The following is a 24,061-nucleotide window of genomic DNA, read 5'->3' as shown; positions in this document are numbered from 1 at the left end:
CTGGAAAATGACATTTTTCTTTAACTTAGTGAAGAAAATATGACAGACAGATGACTGGAAAGGCAAATAACACAGTGTGTAAACTAAACGAGAATTGTGAAAGCAATGTTTTTTGTATGTTCTTAATATCACACCAAAACACATTTTGGTTTCTATAGTGCAGTTCCCTTTATCAGAAAGCCAACTTTTATGCTGCTTCTCACCAGTGCTTTTGTTTGCTCTTTACTCACCCACGCCTTCCTGAGCCATATAAGCAGATCAAAGAGAACCTGGTTGAGATTTCTCTTCCTGAAGGAAGGACTCTGGAAAGGACAGTATCTTTGTCCCAGTTCACAATGGATTGGCTTCAGCTGTTCTTCCTCCATCCTGTATCACTTTATCAAGGGGCCGCTTTTCCTTTTGCACTTCTGTTTAATTATCTCTGCACTATGGATTCATTTTCCACCCCTGCCAGGTAGGTTTAAAGGCTAATTTTGCTCTTACATCTATGAATACCATAGTAGGTCAAAAAGCACGGATTGGCCTGAAGACATGAAGATTAAATAATTAATTATACGGGGGCCGCCTGGGTGGCTCAGTCGGTTAAGTGACTGACTTCGGCTTGGGTCATGATCTCACGGTTCACGGGTTCCAGTCCCGCATCAGGCTCTGTGCTGATAGCTCAGAGCCTGGAGACTGTTATGGATCCTGTGTCTCCCTCTCTCTCTGCCCCTCCCCGGCTCATGCTCTGTCTTTCTCTGTCTCTCAAAAAATGAATAAATGTTAAAAATTTTTTAAAAAATAATTAATTGTACGGTTGTTTTTAAGTACTTATCACTACCACTGATTATTGATTGCTCAATCATTGATATCTCTATTAGAGTGCAATGGTAGTGGAAATTGACATCATGTCTGCATTGACTCAAAGTTTGACAGGTTTACATTAAAGGGGAAAACGGTGAAAATAAACTCTGGGGAGAGATTGATGTTGAGTTAGTACAGGAGTTCCCCAAACAGATATGTCTATACCCCCACCATATGTCCTGTACTCTTGACCAGTCCTAATTTCATGGAATTTTATCATTTTCAATAAAATTAAATTTTATTAAATATATAACTAATTTTTAAAATGCCTTTGTATGATTTCTCAGAGAAATGGAATAAGTCGAAATAAATTATGTTAGATTGGCTGGATCTTAATCTGGGGTCCAAAAATTATTATCATTAGAGACTTGATAACTTGATTGAAATGATTTTTGTGTAGTTAATAAGTTATTATTATTTTTTAAATGTTTATTTATTTTTGAGACAGAGAGAGACAGAGCATGAATGGGGGAGGGTCAGAGAGAGGGAGACACAGAATCCGAAGCAGGCTCCAGGCTCCGAGCTGTCAGCGCAGAGCCCGACGCAGGGCTCGAACTCACAGACCGTGAGATCATGACCTGAGCCGAAGTCGGAAACTCAACCGACTGAGCCACCCAGGCGCCCCAGTTATTATTATTTTTTATTTGAGAGAGAGCACAAGCAGGGGAGAGGGTAGAGAGAGAGAGAATCTCAAGCAGGATCCATGCTCAGTGCAAAGGCTGATATGGGGCTCAATCCCACAACCCTGGGATCATGACCTGAGCCAAAACAAAGAGTCAGACTCTCAACCAACTGAGCCACCCAGGCGCCCCTGTATAGTTAATACATTATATACATTAAAGGCAGCCCGTGTTTTTAAAGAAGTTTGTGGAATATCCTTGTGTCACATGAAAATCCATTGCCCGAGGGCTACCTCCTAATGATTCACTTATTTTGGAAATTAAGATTTTTATACACTGGGGATTTTTAAGTAAGATCTAGTTGTATCTAATAAAAAAAACTACTGAGTTTGACTAATCTGTGGTATATTACATGTTCACAACTGGTTGACCGCCCTTACCCTCACTTAGGAGGGGAGCAGTTGTAAAAAAGTTTCCTATTGAGAAAGAATCACAAATAATAAAGCAAAGTAAGTGCAAAAACAAGGGTTAATTCCCATAGGGTTAAGATTGCCGGCTTTGGGGGGGCGCCTGGGTAGCTTAGTAGGTTAAGCGTCCAACTGTTGATTTCAGCTCAGGTCATGCATGATCTCATGGTTTGGTTTGTGACTTTGAGCCCACGTGGGGCTCTGGACTCTGTGCTGACAGCATGGAGCTTGCTTGGGATTCTCTCTTTCTGCCCCTCCCCTGCTTGTGTGTGCATATGCGTGCACGTGCGCTGCCTCTCTCTTGCAGAGAGAGGGAATATCTCAAAAATAAATAAACTTAGGGGCGCCTGGGTGGCTCAGTCGGTTGAGCGTCCGACTTCGCTCGGGTCACGATCTCACGGTCCGTGAGTTCGAGCCCCGCATCAGGCTCTGTGCTGACAGCTCAGAGCCTGGAGCCTGCTTCAGATTCTGTGTCTCCCTCTCTCTCTGGCCCTCCCCCTGTTCATGCTCTGTCTCTCTCTGTCTCAAAAATAAATAAATGTTAAAAAAAAAAAATTAAAAAAAAAAATAAATAAACTTAAAAAAGAGAGAGAGAGATGCCTGGCTTCGGAGTCAGCCTGGCGGATCCTGGGTCCTTCCCTTCCTGAGTGTCCTGTGTATGTGAATAAATTCTCAAGTTGATCTGTGAAATGGAAATAATAATGCCTATCTCATGGAGTTATTTTAAGGATTAAATAAAGCTATTTCTTACAAAGAGATTATTAGCACAATGACTAGAATAAAATAAGTACTCAATACATCATGTAGCCTACATTGAACACGTGTAGACATTTTAATGTTTACAAAGCCTGAGGGCAGTTGCCACTTCAGGCTTCTACTTCTGCTGTGTAAGGAATACGTGTTCCCCTTATTTTTCCGTGGCAGGGAAGCACAGGAATGACCCAGACCCTGTGTGATAGAGCAACTTACACGGGGACCACCTATCAGTCCCCCCACAGGAAAGACATTCTTACTAATGTGTGTGTGTCGCTGAGCCATGATACATACCCTGCAGTGGTCAAGAAAATGTAGGCCTCTTTTTAATCTTTTTGTTTGTTTGTTTTAATGTTTATTTAGGTTGAAGGGAGGGAGGGGCAAAGAGGGAGGGAGAGAGAATCCCAAGCAGGCTCTGTGCTGTCAGCGCAGAGCCAGATATGGGGCTCGAACTCACGAACCGTGAGACCATGACTTGAACTGAAATCAAGAGTTGGACGCTTAACTGGCTGAGCCACCCAGGTGCCCCAAAAGCATAGGCCTCTTTGACTCAATTTTCGTATCCCTGACCAGCCAGGACCTATTTTCACACCTCTTCATTCAGATTTATTAATTTGGCACCAATTAAAACAAACAAACAGGGGCACCTGGCTGGCTCAATTGGGAGAGCATGTGACTCTTGACCTCGGGGTCATGAGTCCAAGCCCCACAATGGGTATAGAGATTAATTTTAAAAAAAAATTTTTTTTAAAGTAAACAAACAAACTAACCTCCATACACTGTAGAAAGAAGAACTGAGTCCTCATAATGTGAAATTTCCCAGGTCTCTGCACATCCTCAGGGCATCTATCAGCTTCTGAGGGAGGCAGTTTGCATAAACCACTTCACTGACGTGGGTCTTTAACAACATTAAGAAAAACCACCAACTCCTAAGATCTTTAAAGTGCAATAGGGAAGATTAAGAGCACCTATAAAGATTTTCTAATTGAGTTTTTTTTTTTTTTTTTCAATTGAGTTTTCAAACAGTTAGTGGAGAGAGGCACGGAGTCCCCTTTCCCACTCTCTCTGGAATGGTGCAGGGCAGTGCAACCCAGCGAAAAGGAAAGAGGCTCATCTCAATGAGACGATGTCTAGAGAGCTGTCCTAGATCCTCGACACTAGCTTCCCATCACTTTTCAGTCAGGCAGCAAACCACTAGATTAAAAAAAAATTTTTTCTTAATGTTTATTTTTTAGAAACAGAGAGACAGAGACAGAGTACAAGTGGGAAGGGCAGAGAGAGAGAGAGGGAGACACAGAAGCCAAAGCAGGGTCCGTGCTCTGAGCTGTCAGTACAGAGCCTGATGCGGGGCTTGTACTCACAGACTGCAAGATCATAACCTGAGCCAAAGTTAGATGCTCAACCTACCGAGCCACCCAGGTGCCCCAGCAAACCGCTAGATTTTTTAAGATGTCCCCACCAGGGAACCTTCCAGAGCTGTCACCCACAGGATTGTCAGGGGAGGGTGTTGTTCCCACTTGAATGGTGGGTATCAAAATTTGTTTCCTGAGGTAGGTGTTTTCAAATGGACTCTGGCTTTTTCTCCCAGGGTTCTTTCCCTCAGAAAAACAAAAAGAAGACTTTGGAGTGATAACAGTATGGCTCCCTTAGGTGTTACATGGGATTCTCCAGAATGACATCTGAAGTGACTCATCTGTCACACTGTTCCTAGTCAGTCTCACACTTGTCCTTTTTCTTCCAGGTACCTCTTTCTCCTGGCTGGAGGCGGGGCCCTGGCCTGGGCTGCTATGGGTTCCTTCGCCGTGCTTGTCCTCATCCCTGCTCTGTGCGCCGGGGTTCTGATTTCCTTTCTCGGCCCCCAGGATGTCCACAGGTGGGCTTTCTTCTTTCAGATGAGCTGGCAGACGCTGTGTCACCTGGGTCTGCACTATACTGAATATTACCTGCAAGAACGTCCTTCCATGAGGTAAAGCGGCCTGTTCCCTTGGCTGTATTAAACCAGCCAAGGCTTTGCTTGTGCCTGGGGGACGTGGAGAGACCCTGAGTGTGGAGTTTGAATTTCAGTTCTTGCACATCTGAGCAGTGTGACCTTAAGCAAGTCATTTAACCTCTCAGCCTCCATTTCTTTTCCTAAAAACAAAAGTGTGCGTGTATGTGTATATGTGTGTTTATGTCTCTGAATGCAAATCTTTGATGTTAGAGATAATGTATATAAATGTAATGATGTGACTATAAATAACTACCATGTATTTGCTGTGTAGCACAGTATCTGGCACTTAGCTGTACTTAACATTGTGCCTGAAAGGGCGTTGAACCAGGGGTCCCAGGGCCCCTGGATGAGGCCTGTCTTGAAGTGACTAAGCACTATTTGCTGAACTCAGAGTTGGTGGTTTAGACACACGGCCAGCGGCCTCTCCTCCCCTTTAATAGGACCAGGAAGGTATCAATCCACTGTAAACCTTTGCTACCTTCCCATGGAAGCTGCTGTGCAAGAGTTTTGCTTCTTCTTCTTTTTTTTTTTTATGTTTATTTAATTATTTTGAGAGAGAGAGAGAGAGAGAGCAAGAGAGCAAGCAGGAGCAAGGGAGGGGCAAAGAGAGGGAGAGAGTAAATCCCAAGCAGGCCCCACACAGTCAGTGCAGAGCTCAACGCAGGGCTCGAACTCACAAACTGTGAGATCATGACCTGAGCTGAAATTAAGAGTCAGATGCTGGGGTGCCTGGGTGGCTCAGTTGGTTAAGCGTCCAACTTCAGCTCAGGTCATGAACTCACGGTTCATGAGTTCAAGCCTCACGTCAGGCTCTGTGCCGACAGCTTGGAGCCTGGAGCCTGCTTCGGATTCTGGGTCTCCCTCTCTCTCTCTTCCTCCCCTGCTCACACTCTGTCTCTCTCTCTCTCTCTCTCTCTCTCTCTCAAAAATAATGATTAAAAAAACAAAACAAAAAAAAGGAGTTGGATGCTTAACTGACTGAGACTCACAGGTGCCCCAAGAGTTTTGCTTTCATTGAGACTCAGCTATTCCATCCTCCCAGAAGGGTGGTCACCTAGTGTAGGAAAAAGAATCAGTCTAAAGAAATGTTTTCATGAGTCCCTGAGATCACCAAGATTAGAGTTATCTAATACAGGTATGTCTGTATTCTTGAGGCCTGTGGTCCCTGGCTCCCTCTGTTATCACAATTGGCGTGGGTCCATGGTCACTCACAGAACAGGGGCTGTGACCTGTCGAGGCGGGTCTGATTCTAGCTTGCCATTGCTTCACTCATTTTGCCATCCCTGCCACACCCAGAATCCTTTTCTTTATCCTCACTGTCTTCACCAAAGGCTTTAGGGTTTGCTTCTCAGAAGAAGAGGCAAGATGGCAGCCGGTAGGGAATGGGGAGTACTGACTAGGGTGTGGTGAATTAGCATTTCAGTGGGAAGCCAGGACCTGATAGGGGCTGGAGGAGCAAGTTCAACGGGATCTGGTTGAAGGAAGGAAGGCTGAGCCAGAGCTGAAATGGGAAGAGGTGCTAATTTGCTCTGGTTGTCATAACAAAGTAATGAAGACTGGGTGGCTCACACAACAGAAACTTACTTCCTCTGGAGGCTGGAAGTTCAAGATCAAGGTGTTGGCAGGTTCAGCTTCTTCTGAGGCCTCCCTCCTTGGCTTGTAGATGGCTCTTTCCCCCTGTGTCCTCATCTGGTCTTTCTTCTGTGTGTGTCTGTGCCCTAATATCCTCTTCTCATAAGGAGACCAGTCATATTCGTTTAGGGTTTACCCCAATGACCTCATTAAAAAAATTTTTTTTAATGTTTATTTATTTTTGAGAGAGAGAGAGAGAGACAGAGTGTGAGCAGAGAGAGAGAGAGAGAGACACAGAATCGGAAGCAGGCTCCAGGCTCTGAGCTGTCAGCCCAGAGCCTAATGCGGGGCTCAGACCCATGAACCACAAGATCATGACCTGAGCTAAAGTCAGACACTTAACCAACTGAGCCACCCAGGTGCCCCTGATGACCTCATTTTAACTTAATCAACTCATCTCCAAATACAGTCACATTCTGAGGGACTGGGAGATAGGGCTTCAAAATACGAATTTACGGGGAAACATTCCACCCCAACAGAAGGAGTGTGAACAGGGGTTGGTGGCATTTGGAGGCAATTTTACTTACTGTTTGGATAAGTCAGATGAGGTCAGTTGTCCTTAAATCCTCAGACTCACAGAATGAAACAGCAGCATTTGGGAAACAGTGTCATTTTCTCTCCACAGGACAGCAACCCTGATTGTAGAGTGCACCATATAATTTTCCTTAATTTTCTCCACAATAACTTTGCCAGTAGTATCTTCTCTACCTTGTGACACTGAAGCCAGAGCAGTTCAGGTGATTGGTTAAGAACACCCCTCAAATTGCTAATGACTCAGTGCACACCCTGAACCCCTAGCTTGACTCACATTCCTCAGCACAGAAACCACAGCCTGCAAAATCTTACTATTAGGGACCGGTTCATATTCAAAATCTCTGCTTCACTATAGTCTCGTCAGTACTAAATTTTTGTTTCTTCCATGGCAAATTTCTTCCAGGTCCCTGATCCTAATCTGTATAGGCCATTCTTAGAAATATTATAATCAATATTTCCCCATGATATTCCTTGTCAGTCTTTTAGTTGCCTCTCGGATTCATGATTAATTTCCCCATTACCTTAAAAAAATTTTTTTTAAATGTTTATTTTTGAGGGAGAGAGAGACAGAGTGCAAGCGGGGGAGGGGCAGAGAGCGAGGGAGACACAGAATCCAAGGCAGGCTCCAGGCTCTGAGCTGCCAGCATGGAGCCCAACGCAGGGCTTGAACTCCTGAACAATGAGATCATGACCAGAGCCGAAGTCAGACACTTAACCGACTGAGCCACCCAGGTGCCCCGATTTCCCCATTTACCTCTTGATCCTGCCCAGAGTAGCTTGTGGTCTGAACTAATCTAAGAGTCTTTGTGGGGGCACTGTAGGCCAGGACATCGGTCTTGATCATTCAGAGCTATTATCTGCTGTGGGGTCATGTGTGAGGGACTGGACTGGGATGAAATAAATATGGGGAGCGTTTTCACATTTAAATAAATCTCTTTCAGGTTCTGCATCACTCTTTCCTCCCTCATGCTCTTGACCCAGAGGGTCACATCCCTCTCTCTGGACCTTTGTGAGGGAAAAGTGAAGGCAGAAGCAAGAGGCATCAGGGGCAGAAGCTCTGTTCTTGAACATCTGTGGAAGACACTGCCCTATTTCAGCTACTTGCTCTTTTTCCCTGCTCTCCTAGGAGGCTCCCTGTGTTCCTTCCAGAGATTTCAGGCTCGTGTTCAAGGGTCCAGCAGTTTGGGTCCCAGGCGCTCTGTCTGGGCTCTGACCCGGATGGGTCTGCAGATTCTGGGCCTCGAGTGCCTAAAGGTGGTCCTGAGGAAGGTGGTGGGTGCAGGAGCAGGTCTGACTGACTGCCGGCAACTCCAGTGCATCCGTGTCATGTGGTCCACAGCCGAGCTCTTCAAACTCACCTACTATTCCTGCTGGATCCTGGATGATGCGCTCCTCCATGCAGCAGGCTTTGGACCTGAATTTGGTCAGAGCCCTGCTAGGGAGGGATACGTCCCTGATGCGGACATTTGGACACTGGAAACAACCCACAGGATATCCCTGTTCACGAGAAAGTGGAACCAAAGCACAGCTGGGTGGCTCAGACGCCTCATATTCCAGCACGGCAGGGCCTGGCCGTTGCTGCAGACATTTGCCTTCTCTGCCTGGTGGCACGGGCTCCATCCAGGACAGGTGTTTGGTTTCCTCTGCTGGGCTCTGATGGTGGAAGCTGATTACCTAATCCACACCTTTGCCAACTTGTCTATCAGATCCTGGCCGATGCAGCTGCTCTATAGAACTGTCACCTGGGCCCACACCCAGCTCATCATTGCCTATATAATGCTGGCTGTGGAGGTCAGGAGCCTCTCCTCTCTCTGGCTGCTGTGTAATTCTTACAACAGTGTCTTTCCCATGGTGTATTGTATTTTGCTTTTTCTATTAGCGAAGAGAAAGCATAAATTGACCTGATATCTTTCCCCAGCCTTCATCTTATACATCCATGAAATAGAGTTTAAAAAGTGCCAGATGGTGTGTTGATGATGCATATGCTTGAACTTTTCCATACTAGGTCTTTTTTTTTTTTTTTTCAAGTATTGGATGCGTATACCTCATGTCTTGCCATAGAAATTTGGGCATCTACTTTAACAAGCTATTATACTGGTACCGAAGTCCCGCCCCCCCCCCCAAAAAAAAAGAGACAAAGACATGGTTTCTTCCCTTGGGGCTTACAGTGTAGGTGTGGAAACAACATTTAGGTAAGGGGATAGATAAAAACATTAGGTACTGTGAACCAAATGACAAACAGTGTATACATGGACACCTAAACACTGAGTGTCCAATTGGTCCACTTGATCCTGGACCGTGAGTTCAGCAAGACAAAAACAACAAAAACAAAAACCTAAGTCAGGGGTGCCTGGTTGGCTCAGTCACTAGAGCATGTGACTCTTGATCTCGAGGTCATGAGTTCTAGTCCCGTGTTGGGTGTAGAGATTACTTTAAAAACAACAACAACAACAACAAAAACCCTCTAAATCATATAATTGTGTGAGTTTGTTGCATGAACTAGAAACTCATGCTGATCCGTAAGTAATTTGAAAAATTTGGTCTCAGAATGGAAAGGCTGATATTATCTCAGAATATGTTAATAAATTGAAAATCTGGCTGAGGCTTGATAAGCACTTACATAATTGTTAAGTACAAAACTGACCCATGAAATATGTCACACAAAGAGACCAAGAACAAGAAGTAAATCCTATTTTAGTACAACGTTGAGGGTCCAGTTCCCTTTTCTTGGCACATCCTAAATAATTGTCTCTGTTTCTTCCTCTGTTAGGACTTAAAATACCCCAAGAGAAAGCTGTCAAGACCTCCAGTGGTAGTGAAGCCACAGTCACATAACGATCGTTTTCACATCTGTGGGCCACCTGGCATGTTACAGAATTACAATTTCTCTTCAAATCAATTTTAGCTCAGCTTACTTTAAAAACTTACCCTCTTTCTAAGCAATGGCATTGGTGAAAATCGAGTTTAGTGCATTAATTATATTTTATTCTCATATTCACTAAAAGGAATACATACAAATCGTTTGTGTTCCACTTAAAATCATCTGCTGACTCCGTTTATTGCACCATGGGAAGCACTGCACAGCATCTAATCTTCCCAAACCAACCATTTTCATTCTTTACAAAATTTAAACTTGCAAGTGAGCTTCTAATTTTTGAAACCTGACGAAGACAGTCAGAAGTTATAGATCATTTAGAAAGTTGTGTCGGGGCGCCTGGGTGGCTCAGCTGGTGAAGCATCTGACTCTTGATTTCAGCTCAGGTCATGATCTCACAGTTTGTGAGCTCAAGCCCCACGTCAGGCTCTGTGCTGTGTCAGCATGGAGCCTGCTTGAAATTCTCTCTCCCTCTCTCTCTGCTCCCACCCCACTCAAGCTCTCTCTCTCTCAAAATAAATAAATAAACTTAAAAAAAAAAAAAAAGGTTGTGTCAATATCACTCACTAACAGACAGCAAACAAACAGCCCGATCTTCACACACAGAATATAGCACAACAAGCGGTGAGGCCCTGAACAGATGGCAGGAATTTGTAGTGGCCTTAACCCTCCGACACAGAGGAGACAATGTGGACAAACAGGATTTTCCAAGGTTGGGGATAGTCAAGGGGAAGCAGTAGGTTGCCAAGGGGATGTTAAAGTACTCTAAGACCATTACAAGCACGTTGCTGGAAGGACATCCCTAGAATCCGACCCAGACGGGCAAGTGGGATGGTAGTGGTGGTGTTATAGGTTGGGAAGAAAGATAAATAACCATTGCAGCATTATTTATCATTAAAAAAAAAAAAGTCAGCATTAGGAGAATGGTTAAGCAATTACGATGGGCTATGATAGAGCTATTAAAAATGAACGGTTGAGGGCGTCTGGGTGGCTCAGTCGGTTGAGCGTCCGACTTGGCTCAGGTCATTATCTCAAGGTTTGTGAGTTTGAGCCCCACGTGGGGCTCTCTGCTGTCAGCTGGGAGCCTGCTTTGGATCCTCTGTCTTCCTCTCTCTCTGCCCCTCCCCCGCTCACACTTGCACTCTCTCTCTCTCTCTCTCTCTCAAAAAATAAATTTAAAAAATAATAAAACCATTAAAAAAATGAATGCTTGTATACAGGCACGTCTGAGGAGCTAGCTACATGGATGTATGTGTTCAGTTTATGAAAACCCTTCAAATTGTACACTTAAGATATGTGCAAGTTTATGTATGTACATTACACTTGAACAAATTTTTTACATGAATGCCTTTAATGATTAGGAAAATGCTTACGATAGATTATTCAATTTTAAAAAGTAGTTGGTTAATAAAGTTTTTTAAAGGGCAATTTGGTCTCCAAATCTATCTCTCTATTGATGGCCAGGGGTAATTTCTGCTCCTCCGATTGGTTAAAACCAGGACATCTACTTCCTTCGCTTTCTATTTGCATCCTATAGAAATGCTTCATTTATATTGGACAGTATAAAGAACAATGTGATTTGAAGGACTTAATCTAAGGAAAAAAGTCTGAGCCAGACATGTAGATCCAGAAGCCATCTGTCTGCACAGAGGAGAGGATCCAAGAGCAGAGAGCAGAGAATGTATCTTCTTCCAATCCTCATTTCCTTTGTTAGGACTTAATTTTTGAGTTCCTGACTCCTGCTTCAGCTGCTCCCTCAGCATTTGGCAACTTTAGTTTCCCTTTCCTTCAGTTACTGATTATCACTCCCAAGACCCCGCCTATTGCCTCCCAAATTCCCTTTGACATATCACCGATAGCACCTGCTTTTTCATCTCTGTCATTATTAATCTCATGGCTCTGACCTTGCTTTCAGAACTGGATATGACACTTTTCTTCTTTTGTTTGATCTAGAAAGTGGCCTTCAGGCCACCCCTGATTTCTGTCTCATTCTGTCCTACTTATAGGCCCAAACAGAATAGTATTTTGATAAATTATGTTTATCCTCTATAAATGCAAGGAAAGGGCCAGCAGCTGCTGTCCTGTAGGTGGTACCCTGGACAAGTGAATTAGATTATCGGGGCCAAGTACTAGAGCTAAGTAACCCATAGAAACAGCCCCCAATGGGGCTGAAGCCCCTGGCTTCTGGCATCCTACCTTTTATCAGCCAATTTACTCTAAAGAGTTTGGTAGGAGGCTTCACAGATCCCCCCATGGGACCTCATCCAAATTTTGAAAAATATCATTGTATGAGATTCTGTTGATTAAGAAATTTCTAAAAGTGGGATAAGCCATTAACAGTCACATGAAACAAATGCTCAGCATCACTCATCATCAGGGACATACAAAACAAAACCACAATGAGATACCACCTCACACCTGTTAGAATGGCTACAATTAACAACGCAGCCAACAACAGATGTTGGTGAGGATGCAGAGAAAGGGGAGCCATTTTGCACTGTCGGTGAGGATGCAAACTGGTGCAGCCACTCTGGGAAACAGTATGGAGGTTCCTCAAAAAACTAAAAAATAGAACTACCCTATGACCCCCAATTGCACCACTAGGCATTTATCCACGGGCTACAAGTGTGCTGTTTTGAAGGGGCACATGCACCCCAATGTTTATAGCAGCACTGTCAACAATAGCCAACGTATGGAAAGAGCCCAAATGTCCTTTCATGGATGAATGGATAAAGAAGATGTGGTATACATATACAATGGAGTATTACTTGGCAATCAAAAAGAATGAGGTCTTGCCATTTGGAACAACATGGATGGAACTAGAGGGTATTATGCTAAGTGAAATGAGTCAGTCAGAGAGAGACAAATATCATATGACTTCACTTATATGTGGAATTTAAGATACAGAACAGATGAACATAAGGGAAGGGAAACAAAAATAATATAAAAATGGGGGGGACAAAACATAAGAGACTATTAAATACAGAGACCTGAGGGTTGCTGGAGGGGGTTTGGGTGCAGGATGGGCTAAATGGGCAAGGGAGTTAAGGAAGACACCTGTTGGAATGAGCATTGGGTGTTATGTGTAGGGGATGAATCACTGGATTCTATTCCTGAAATCATTATTGCACTATATGCTAACTTAGATGTAAATTAAAAATAAATAAATAAAATAAAATAAATAACAATGGGATAAGCCATGATAACTGAAAAGCTCAGAATACTAGCAAAGCTAGCTTAATTAGAAAATCTTTAACAAAAAACTGCAAAATTTGCCTTCCTAAGAGGACCAAGGAGCTATAGGGGCCATCATTTGTCTGTTGAGATGGCATTGCCCGGGAAATGTTCCATGAGAACTTCAATTTACCTTTCAATTTTAGGTAAGGTAGGCTCACAGCCTTGTCCCCCTGATGCACATGTAGCCACTCACCCACGCTGGCCTCTTTCTTCATCTGTTGGCAGCTGCCGTGACCAACAGGCAGCCAGTGGCTCTAAATGGGTAACTCAAGTTTAGTGATCCATCTCAATTGTTAAACTTCTCTGAAGGACACAATCCAATCTTGATTTTTTTCTATCCATGTAGTTTTATAAAGCAAACCATAGGGAGACATCACTGACACACAGTTAATTCATCAATCCTTGATTCATCAATTTCATGAGAACATGGAAAAGGAGGCCCAGGTAGAGCGTTTTGAGGAGTTCGTCCTGGCAAGCATTAGTAGATATTTCAATCCAGAAAAGTACTAAGAAAGCCAAATTTTATCTCTGCCCAAAGGATGCTACTCTGCCCACGTGACTGATCTCTTACAGGCAATGAACTCTCTCTCAGGTCGCTTGAGAGGCTCTGGCAGCCAGCCTGCCGAGCCTGGGTGAAGGGGAAAGGATCAAACAATGAGGAACAGATTGATGGTGAATCAGGTTCAGTAGGTGTGAAAGAACAGATTGGACCAATGTATTCCTATAAGCACTATAGGGACCACTAGATTATGAACATTGCAATGCCCAATTGTTATCAAAGAATAAATGGCAATCATTAGTAACAACCCTGATTAAAATGCCAACTATTAGACTGTAGATTCAAATCACTTCCAACATATTCTTTTCTACACGTTTTAACGTAGCAGAAACTTGGTGGGGTTCAGCACTAAGAAGTAAAGGGTTAGTGGTTATATTTTATGTGAACTTTGTCAATGGCACCTATTTCCAAAACAATAAGAATGTGCAAAAATGTTGAACAGACACTTCACAAAAAACCCAGGCACTTCACTCTTTGGCTATCATGAATAATGCTATTATGAACATTTGTGTTCAAATTTTTGTGTACATGTTTTTTTTTTTAATTTTTTTTCCTTAACGTTTTATTTATTTTTGAGACAGGGAGCAACAGAGCGTGAACAGGGGAGGGTCAGAGAGAGGGAGACACAAAATCTGAAACAGGCTCCAGGCTCTGAGCTGTCAGCACAGAGCCCAACGTGGGGCTCGAACTCACGGACTGCGAGATCATGACCTGAGCCGAAGTCGGCCACTCAACCGACTGAGCCACCCAGGCGCCCCTGGGTACATATGTTTTTAATGGTCTTATGTATATACATATGAGTGGAATTTCTGGGTCATATGGTAACTGTGTTTAGCTTTTTGAGGAACTGCCAAACTCTTTTCCACATCAGCTGTACCGTTTTACATTCCTGCTCACAATTTTTCCATATCCTCGTAAACACTTGTTATAGATGTCTTTTTCATTCTAGTCATTGTAGTGGATATGAAGTAGTGTCTCACTGTGGTTTTGATTTGCATTTCCCTAAATGACTAATAATGTTGAGTACTTTTTCATGTAATTATTAGCATTTGTATCTCTCTTTTTTTTTTTTTTTTGGAGAAATGTCTATTTCGATGCTTTGCCCATTTTTATTAAAATTTTTTTTAATGTTTATTTATTTATTTTGAGAGAGAGAGAGAGAGAGAGACAGGCAGGGGCAGAGAGGGAGAGGGAGAGAGAATCCCAAGCAGGCTCTGCGCTGACAGCCCAGAGCTGGACATGGGGCTCAGTCCTACAAGTCCTGAGATTATGACTGAGCAGAAATCAAGAATCAGACCTTTAACTGATTGAGCCACCCAGGTGCCCTGCTCTGCCCATTTTTAAACTGGGTTATTTGGGGCTTTCTGCTGTTGAGTTGTTAAGAGTTATTTAAATATTTTGGATACTTGATCCTTATCGGATATGTAATTTACAAATATTTTCTTCCATTCTGTGGGTTGTATTTTCACTACTTTCTTGATAGTGTCCTTTGAAGCACAAAAATTTTTAATTTTAATGAACACAAATTATACATTTCCCTCGGTTGCTTTTTGCTTGTCATATCTCTGAAACCATTGCCAAACCAAGGTCATGAAGATTTGCTCTTATGTAAATCTTAGACTTAGCTTTTACATTAGGTCTATGATATATTGAGTTAACATTTGAAAGTAGAGTGAGGTAGGAGTCCAATTTCATTCCTCTGCATGTGGATATCCGGTTGTTCCAGCACCATCTCTGAAAAGACTAGTGTTTCCCCTTTGAATTAATTGCCTTGGCACCTAAAGTTGATTTTTTTCTTTTAAGATAAGAACTGAAAGAAAAAAAGAAAGAAAGACACAAAATCACTGAGAAACTTGGGGGAGCAAAATCTTAGATCTCCACTAGAAATTCCATATTTTAATCCGGAGGTCAGAAAGTTTCCAGTAAAACCCACAGGTCAGGAACTCACACATTCGGCTTCAGAGCAGTGGAGTACAGTCTTGTCAACCCTTGAGAAAACTCTCATCTGCTTAAGCCTGCACACCACTGTTGGCAGAGGAAAAGCATCTTTTGGTCTCTTTGGGTTTTCGAAAAGCATGGTGAGTGTATTTAATTAGCAAAACAGATTAAACTCGGGAGCCTGGAGGCAGAGGGATCTGGAAAATCTAGTTCCAAGACTTCTGTAATAGTGGGAATGAATGCTGGTTGTCACTAAGCAATGTGCAGCTTATCAGCCAGTCACAGAAGGACAAATACTGCGTGATTCCACTTACACGAGGTATCTAAAGTAGACACACTCATGGAGACAGAAGGCAGAACTGTGGTTGCCAGTGGCTGGAGGAGAGGGGGAAATGAGTTGCTATTCAACAGGTGTAGAGTTGCAGTCATGCATGATGAAAAAGTTCCAGACATCTGCTATATAATGTACGTATAAGCTAACAATACTAACTGCACTCTTAAAAATATGTTAAGACAGTAAATCTCATGTTTTTTTAAATATCTATGTATGTACGTACGTACATAAGTATGTACGTAAGTATGTATGTATCTATCATCTTATTGAGGGCTCATTCAAAGGGTTATTTTGCTCTCCTTATATTCTACAACCAATATAATATCACATAACCTCTGTTGCGGTGTGTTGACATTTCTTATTCTTCTATTTTTTCCCAAATGTCCGGGGAGATCTGGATGCACCCTATTCGTTTTTGTTTTCATAGAGTGGGCATCTATTAACAGATTTTTCCCTCACTCAGAATCTGCTTCAAAGGGGTGAACTCTTTGGATCCTTTTTATAACCTTGCCTGGGGCAAATACGATTGGTAATAATGACAATTATCTATAATTTTACTATTTCATTTGAGGTGGCTTCATATGCAACATTAAAAGTAAATTGGCATAATTGCCTCAAGAAATTTGCAAGGATTACATATTTGCAACAATGCAAAATTTAATTTTTTGAAAAAGTTGCACATGCATCTTATGAACAGCAATTAACAGTCATCCCTTTTCAAAACTGCTTCTGTTGTGGTAAAATATGCATAACATAAAAGTTACCATTTTGACCAGTTTTAAGTATACACTTCAGTGGTATTAAGAACATTCACATACTTGGGGTAATCACCACCATCCATTTCCAGAATGTTTTCATCATTCTAAATAGAAAGCCACTAGAGAATAACTCCCCATTTCCCAACCCCCCAGTTCCTGGTCACCACTGTTCTATCTCTCGTCTCTGTGTGTTTCCCCCTATTCCAGGTACTTCATATAAGTGGAATCATACAGTATTTGCCATTTGTGTCTGGTTTATTCCATTGAGCATAATGTCTTCAAGATTCATCCATGTTGTAGCACGTATTAGAATTTCATCCTTTTTTAAAGCTGAGTATTTGAGTTGTTTCCACCTTTTGGCTACTGTGAATAATGATGCTATGAACATTGGTGTAAAAATATCTGTTTGAGTTCCTCCTTTTAGTTCTTTGGGTCATATACCTAGAAGTGTAATTGCTGGATCATAGTCAATGTTTCATTTTTTGAGGAACTGCCGTACCATTTTCCACAGTGGCTGCACCATTCAACATTCCTGCCAACAGTGCACAAACATTTCAATTTCTCCACATCCTTGTAAACACTTGTTTATTCTGGCTTTGTTTTATTTAAATATAATAGTCATTCTAGGGGTGCTTGGCTGGCTTAGTTAGTAGAGCATGTGACTCCTAATCTCAGGGTCATGAGTTCAAGCCCCATGCTGAGTATGGAGCTTACTTAAAAAAGTATATATACATATATGTGTGTGTGCGTATGTATATATATACACACATATATATATGTATAGGTAAATACATATATACATATGTTTGTGTGTGTGTGTGTGTTCTAATGGGTGTGAAGTGATATTTCATTTTTTTTTTTTAAGATTTTTATTTTTAAGTAATCTCTACATTCAACATGGGGCTTGAACTCACTACCCTGAGACCAAGAGCCACATGTTCTGCTGACTGAGCCAGCCAGGCTCCCCTCATTGTGGTTTTGATTTGCATTTCCCTTCTGATTATTGATGTTGAGCATCTTTTCATATGCTTATCGACCTTTTGTATATCTTCTTTGGAAAAATGTTAGTTCAAGTCTTTTGCCCATTTTCAAATTGGGCTTTTTTTTTTTTTAATGTTGAATATAGGAGTTCTTAACTCATTTCTTATTTTAATCTTTTTTCCTGAGAGAGAAAAATAATAAAAGGTATAGTCAATACCAGGGGCTTTAGTCCTATATTGGGCAATTTGACAAAGATCTCTTCAACCAGTCTTACCCTGGAATTATTGATCTGCAAGGAAAAAGAAAGATCTTTTTTAAGGCGTTTAGGTTAAATTCGGAAGTCATTCTCTAAACCATTATGATTCATTCCCTATAACTGTTCACATAGCCACAAACAAAATATGTTCCTTTTTTTTTAATGTTTATTTATTTTTGGAGAGAGAGAGAGATTGCCGTGCAGGGGAGGGGCGGGGGGTGGGGATGGGACAGGGGATCTGAAGCAGGCTCTGTACTGACAGCAGAGAGCCCCATGTGGGGCTTGAACTCAGGAACTGAGAGATCAAGACCTGAGCTGAAGTCTGGTGGTTAACCACCTGAGCCACCCAGGGGCCCCAAAATGTGTTTCTGCTAGCAATTATTAAGAGAGAAAGAGCTGTGGGGTAAAGAAACAAGTGTCTGCCTCCTGTAGTTTGTCTTCTTTGTTAAACTTTTTTTTTTAAGGTAAGAATTTAAATCTTGAGTATAAGAACATAATGAAAAATACCTGGGGCCTATTTATCCGATCATCAGCGCTCCCAAATACTGCCAATGCATCTGGCTCTGTTCCGCAGACTCTGGCTGCTGCCCAAGTTCTTGTCCTTTTCAAGACCAGATTTGCAGCTTCTCCATAGATTCTGTGAACTAGTCCAGAGTCTTCCTATATACTCCTGTTGTTGTCGTCATTGCTTAAAGAATGGAGAGTTTTGTTTTATTGTACAAAACCGTCCATAGATAGATGACAGTCACCTAATGTTAATATTGGCTATTTCTGGGTGGTAAATGAGGATGGGAATGATTGCGTTCTTTGAATTCTTTAAGAGACTGCTTTATTTGAAGAGTTTTCTCAATAGGGTTTAGATGTAAGCAGAAAGATTTAGGGGTCCCCTGAAAAAAAAAAGACAAAACACAGCTTTTGTGACCCAAGAGAAGTCATTTTAGATCCCAGCTATTTACTGTGATCTGTGCCCAGGCACACTGCTGGCAGAGCTTCCTAGGTGTCAGAATCACAAAGAAATGCAAAACCTAGTAGTTACAGATTTTAAGGGAACAAAGGGAATTGCGGGGGTGGGGGGGGGGAGTCTCTACCATGTCAAGAAATAGCCTAACAAATTCAAAGACAATAAATCAATGGTAAAACTCACAAAAGTAAAGATTGACCTAATGCCCATTCTTGAGTTGTTTCTGCAGGTTTGAAACCGTGACCCATAGGGTTAATGAGTTTAAACTAGCAGAAAATTTAAAGCTTGTTTTTCAGAGAACTGTTTCTCCCTAATCAACTATTGTTTCTTTTCAGACCCACCAACAAATAGTCTGTCTCTGCAGAAGCCTGGACTCCTGGTCAACTGATTGATTTCAGCCTATGAACAAGCAAGGCCCTGCATTCCTTACCTTAGGACCCCAAGACCCCATCCAGGTTACATCTGCTCTCAGAGCGCAGCCAAAGTCCCTTCCCCTAGTCTGATATTTACCTCTGCTTCTTTGAAGTCTCCACCCTAGAAGGAACACAAGCTTCATATGTGTGTATAGGCGTTTGTGATGACAAAGCTTCCTTTTCTGAATATTTATCCCAAAACTTAAATTAAAACAATCTGCTCACCCCTGCAGGGGGAGGAGGGGGGGGGACGGGGACATTGTGAGAAATAAGGGAGATGATTCATTTTCAGAAATACCAAATAAAAGCTGTGATGTGTAGTTAATAGTAGGTTTACAACCTATTGGAAATATGTACGAACCCCCACCCCCCTCTGTTGCATCCACACCACTCCTGAAACAGAATGCTACGGGCACCAGTGACAGTTGCAACAAAGTTTATTACAATGAGAGGCAAAACTGACCGATCAGGACCAACACTCTTGATAAGAGTGTGGCTGACCGATCGGGACCAACACTCTTGATAAGAGTGTGGCTTCGAACAGCCGGGGTACAGAATTTTTAAAGCCGATCACCTCGTTTTATCATTATCTGGGAACAGAACAGAGAAATAGTTCCCAGATGAGTTAGAAACAGTTGCCAGATGAGTCAGAAACAGTTATCGAATGAGGTGATTACTTTAGACTTTTTGCTGCTAAGTTGCAACCAGTGGATCTCCTTGACCTTGTCTCTGATGCTCCTTTTTTGAGGTTTTGTTTCCTTCATTGGTAAAGCCTGATTCACAAGAGTATGAAGTATGATTTACAAGAGTAAAAGCAAGGTTGTTATCTTTTTACCTTTAGTGTCAGAACAAAGTTGTTATCTTTCAAGCTAAGCGTTAGCCCTATAGTACAATTTAACCTTTACACCCTCCACCAATGGAGTCCCAAACCTTTAGACACTTCACTTCCTGGTTCTTCTTCCCCTCTGCATTTCGAGGGCTTATTTTAGTGGGCTTTGCAACGAGCATGCGCCAAAGAACAAAAGGAGGAGGGACTGAAAGTCTCTGTCACCTCAGGGAATGTATATTTGTTCCAATCAGACTATTTTTTGTCTTACATGGGCACAGGCGTGGCCCTGAAGGCTCTAACCTCTGTAGTACTCAGCCAATGAGGAACCGGGGAAGGGACTTGCACACTAGGAGATAAATTGTCTGCTGTAACTGCCCAGAGTGTGCCTGTCTCTCAGACGCCTGCTCTTGCAAGAACGTTGATTAAAGTCTCCCTTGGGGCGCCTAGGTAGCTCAGTCGGTTAATCGACCGACTTCAGCTCGGGTCATGATCTCGCGGTCCGTGAGTTCGAGCCCCGCGTGGGGCTCTGTGCTGCCAGCTCAGAGCCTGGAGCCTGCTTCCGATTCTGTGTCTCCCTCTCTCTCTGCCCCTCCCCTCCTCATGCTCGGTCTCTCTCTGTCTCAAAGATAAATAAAAACATTAAAAAAAAAAAAAAAAAGCCTCCCTTGACTCTGCTCCAAGTTTCCGCGGCCCTCCTTTGATTGGGTTGGTGGGCTTAGTCCTCACATGGCTTTGTAAATTATTCCCCATCATCTCCTTACTTGCTGCAAATGAAGTTTCCTTTGTGTGACAACTCAACTGGTATAATCTCTATCTGAAACTCACTAAGGAGTGAACTTACGTTAGTTCAGTTACTACATAGATAGTCCCCATGTTCTGGCATTTAAAAGCCTAGTCTTTTTTGCACCTGGATGGTTTAGTTGATTAAGCATCTGAATTTAGATATTGGCTCAGGTCATGGTCTCACAGTTTGTGAGTTCCAGCCCCGTGTTGGGCTCCGTGCTGACAGTGCAGAGCCTGCATGGGATTCTGTTTCCTGTCTCTTTGCTGCTCCCCCACTTATTCTCTCTCTCTCTCTGAATGAATAAATGAATGAATGAATAAATAAATAAATAAATGCCTAGTCTGATGTGGGAAACAAAAGCAAGAGGAAACAATTAAGTTTCCTTGCTACTTAGAGCCCATTGACAAGTCCTTGAAACAGAGACCTTCCTCTGAGAAGGTACATAGATACTTCCCCACCTTTGCCATTAGAAATGCATTCAGCTTTCTTTCTTTCTTTTAACATTTATTTATTTTTGAGACAGAAAGAGACAGAGCATGAACGGCGGAGGGTCAGAGAGACAGGGAGACACAGAATCTGAAAGAGGCTCCAGGCTGTGAGATCATGACCTGAGCCGAAGTCGGACACTTAACCAACTGAGCCACCCAGGCGCCCCTCAGCTCATTTTCTATGCAGCCCTGATGATCTCTCCCTCTGCTTTTCTAGCTCAGGATGATCTAGCCAAAGCTCTCATTCTAGTACTCATGCCATCCAAGCTCAGGGAATACATGCCAAGTTCCCTGAGTGGCTCCCTTAAACTGCTTCTCCCTTGGCTTGAAGGAGGAGGGAGCAGTTTCTTTTCACACCCTTGGAGGGGGAAATGCCACAGTGCTCCAGTGACTCTCTTCAAAGGGTTACCGTCTCTAGTCTTTGATCCTCCATGTTTTACTTCTACAGGTAGGAAGCGGGTACGTGTTTAATAGATGTGACTTGGCACCACATTTAGGACAAGGGGACAGAAATTGGCACCTATAGTATTATTCTTGGTTTTGGGGACTTCAACTGGGATTGAAAGAGTCCCATTTATCATTAGTGTAGGAAGATCTCATTTTTACAAAAAAACATTTTTAAAATTACTTAGACACATCTAGTTAATGTTTTGATATATAGGTATAATGGGCTGAATTTTGTTCCATCAAAATTCATATGTTAAAGTCCTAACTCCCAGTACCTCAGAATGTAACTGTATTTAGAGATGGGGCCTTTAAAGAAGTAATCAAGATTAAGTGAGGTCATAGCATAGGTCGTAGTCCAATATGACTAGTATTCTTACAAGATGAGGTGATTGGGACAGAGAGAACACAGACTGAGGGATGACACAGTGAGGAAGAAGGTGGCTTTCTGCAAGCCAAGGAGAGGCCTCAGAAGAAATCAGCCTCCAGAACTGTGAGAAAATAAATTTCTGTTGTTTTAATTTTATTTTTTGAAAGTAAGCTTTATGCCCAACGTGGGGCTTGAACTCATGACCCCGAGATCAAGAGTCACATGCTCTGGGGCACCTGGGTGGAACAGTCGGCTGAGCATCCAACTTCGGCTCAGGTCGTGATCTTGTGGTCCATGAGTTCGAGCCCCACATCGGGCTCACTAATGTCAGCCTGTCAGTGCACAGCCCACTTCAGATCCTCGGCCCCGCTCTCTCTGCCTCTCTCCTGCTTGTGCTCTTCCCCAAATAAATAAATATTAAAAAAAAAAAAAAAAAGAGTTGTATGCTCTGCTGAGCCAGACAGGCATCTAGAAGTTTCTGTTGTTCAAGCCACCCAATCTCTGGTACTTTGTTATGGCGGCCTGAGCAAACTAACACAAAAACCTCCCAACTTTCTCTACATATACATACATATGTATTTATATACATGTACTTACATATTCTCAGAAAATTAGGATCATACTCATTTTCTAGCCTGCTAATCATTAACAATATGTTGTAAAATGTTCTTATGTCTGCATTTTTTACAAGGTGATTTTTAATAACTGCCTAATACATTCATGACTTAATCAATCTTCTGCTATGCGACTTTAACATTTTTAAACTTTTTACTGCTATAAATAATAAGGTGATGACTATCTTCTATCTCTGATTAATTCCCTAGGATTACTATTCAAGGACTTAATAGGTTAAATAGTATGCATACTTGGAGGCTTTTAATATTTATCACCAAATTACATTTGAGTATGTTTTTTAGTTTTTTCTTTTAATGTTCTTTTTAAAAATTTTTAATGTTTATTTATTTTTGAGAGAGAGAGAGAGAACACGAGCAGGTAGAGAGAGAGAGGGAGAGAGAGAGGAGAAACAGAATCTGAAGCAGGCTTCAGGCTGTGAGCTGTCAGCAAAGAGCCTGACATGGGGCTCAAATTCATGAACGGTGAGATCATGACCTGAGCCGAAGTTGGACGCTTAACCAACTGAGCCACCCAGGCGCCCCTTAATATTTTTTTAAAGTTTTTATTTATTTATTTATTTATTCATTTATTTATTTAGAGGGGGACAGAGAGTATGAGCAGGGGAGGGGTAGAGAGTATGAGCAGGGGAGGGGCAGAGAAAGAGCGAGAATCCCAAGCAGGATCCACTCTGTATGTCAGGACAGAGCCCGATGCAGGGCCTAAACTTACCTCACAAACTTCAAGATTATGACCTAAGCTGAAGTCAGAAGCTTAAATGACTGAGCACCCAGGCGCCCCCCTCTCTCTCTTTTTTTTTTTAATGTAAACTCCACACCCGACATCAGGCTTGAACTCATGACTCTGAGATCAAGTGTCACATGCTCTACCAACTGAGCCAGCCAGGTGCTCTGCATTTGAGAATGTTTGTACCAATTTATACTCCTACCAAAAATCATGACCTGCGCTGAAATCAAGAGTCGGATCATTCACCAACTGAGTCACCCAGGTGTTCCCATTTTCCTGTCTTTAAAATAAATATCAGTTGGTTAAACATCTGACTTAGGCTCATGTCATTATCTCGTGGTTCATGAGTCTGAACCCTGAGTCAGGTTCTGTGCTGACAGCTCAGAGCCTGGAGTCTGCTTCGGATTCTGTCTCCCTCTCTCTCTGCCCCTCCCCCACTCACACTCTGTCTCTCTCAAAAATAAACATTGAAAAAAATAAAAATAGGGGCATCTGGATGGCTCAGTTGGTTAAGCGCCGACTTCGGCTCAGGTCACGATCTCGCGGTCTGTGAGTTCTAGCCCTGCATCGGGCTCTGTGCTGACAGCTCAGAGCCTGGAGCCTGTTTCAGATTCTGTGTCTCCCTCTCTCTCTGCT

At 42.5% G+C, this 24,061-nt stretch overlaps 1 protein-coding gene, 1 long non-coding RNA gene and 1 other non-coding gene across 3 annotated transcripts; 2 read left to right on the top strand and 1 right to left on the bottom strand.

Moving 5' to 3' along the window:
* MBOAT4 (membrane bound O-acyltransferase domain containing 4) lies at nucleotides 1–9,194 on the top strand. Its single transcript, XM_058720174.1, has 3 exons — nucleotides 1–454; nucleotides 4,425–4,649; nucleotides 7,781–9,194. Exons 1-3 carry the CDS (start codon nucleotides 336–338, stop codon nucleotides 8,742–8,744), a joined length of 1,308 nt encoding a protein of 435 aa, XP_058576157.1. The 5' UTR covers nucleotides 1–335; the 3' UTR covers nucleotides 8,745–9,194.
* A 608-nt stretch (nucleotides 9,195–9,802) lies between these two features.
* On the bottom strand, nucleotides 9,803–19,288 carry LOC131506512 (uncharacterized). Its single transcript, XR_009258987.1, has 2 exons — nucleotides 18,285–19,288; nucleotides 9,803–15,320 (listed from the first exon to the last, which is right to left on the bottom strand). It is a non-coding gene; the product is annotated as an uncharacterized LOC131506512 (long non-coding RNA).
* On the top strand, nucleotides 17,172–17,244 carry TRNAR-CCU (transfer RNA arginine (anticodon CCU)). The gene has a single exon. It is a non-coding gene; the product is annotated as a tRNA-Arg (tRNA).
* Nucleotides 19,289–24,061: the final 4,773 nt, after the last annotated feature.

The sequence above is a fragment of the Neofelis nebulosa genome, chromosome 3 (assembly GCF_028018385.1).
Source record: "Neofelis nebulosa isolate mNeoNeb1 chromosome 3, mNeoNeb1.pri, whole genome shotgun sequence".
In the NCBI taxonomy this organism is placed as follows: domain Eukaryota; kingdom Metazoa; phylum Chordata; class Mammalia; order Carnivora; family Felidae; genus Neofelis; species Neofelis nebulosa.
The sequence above is the reverse complement of the archived record's forward strand: the minus strand, read 5'-3'. Positions and strand labels throughout refer to the sequence as shown.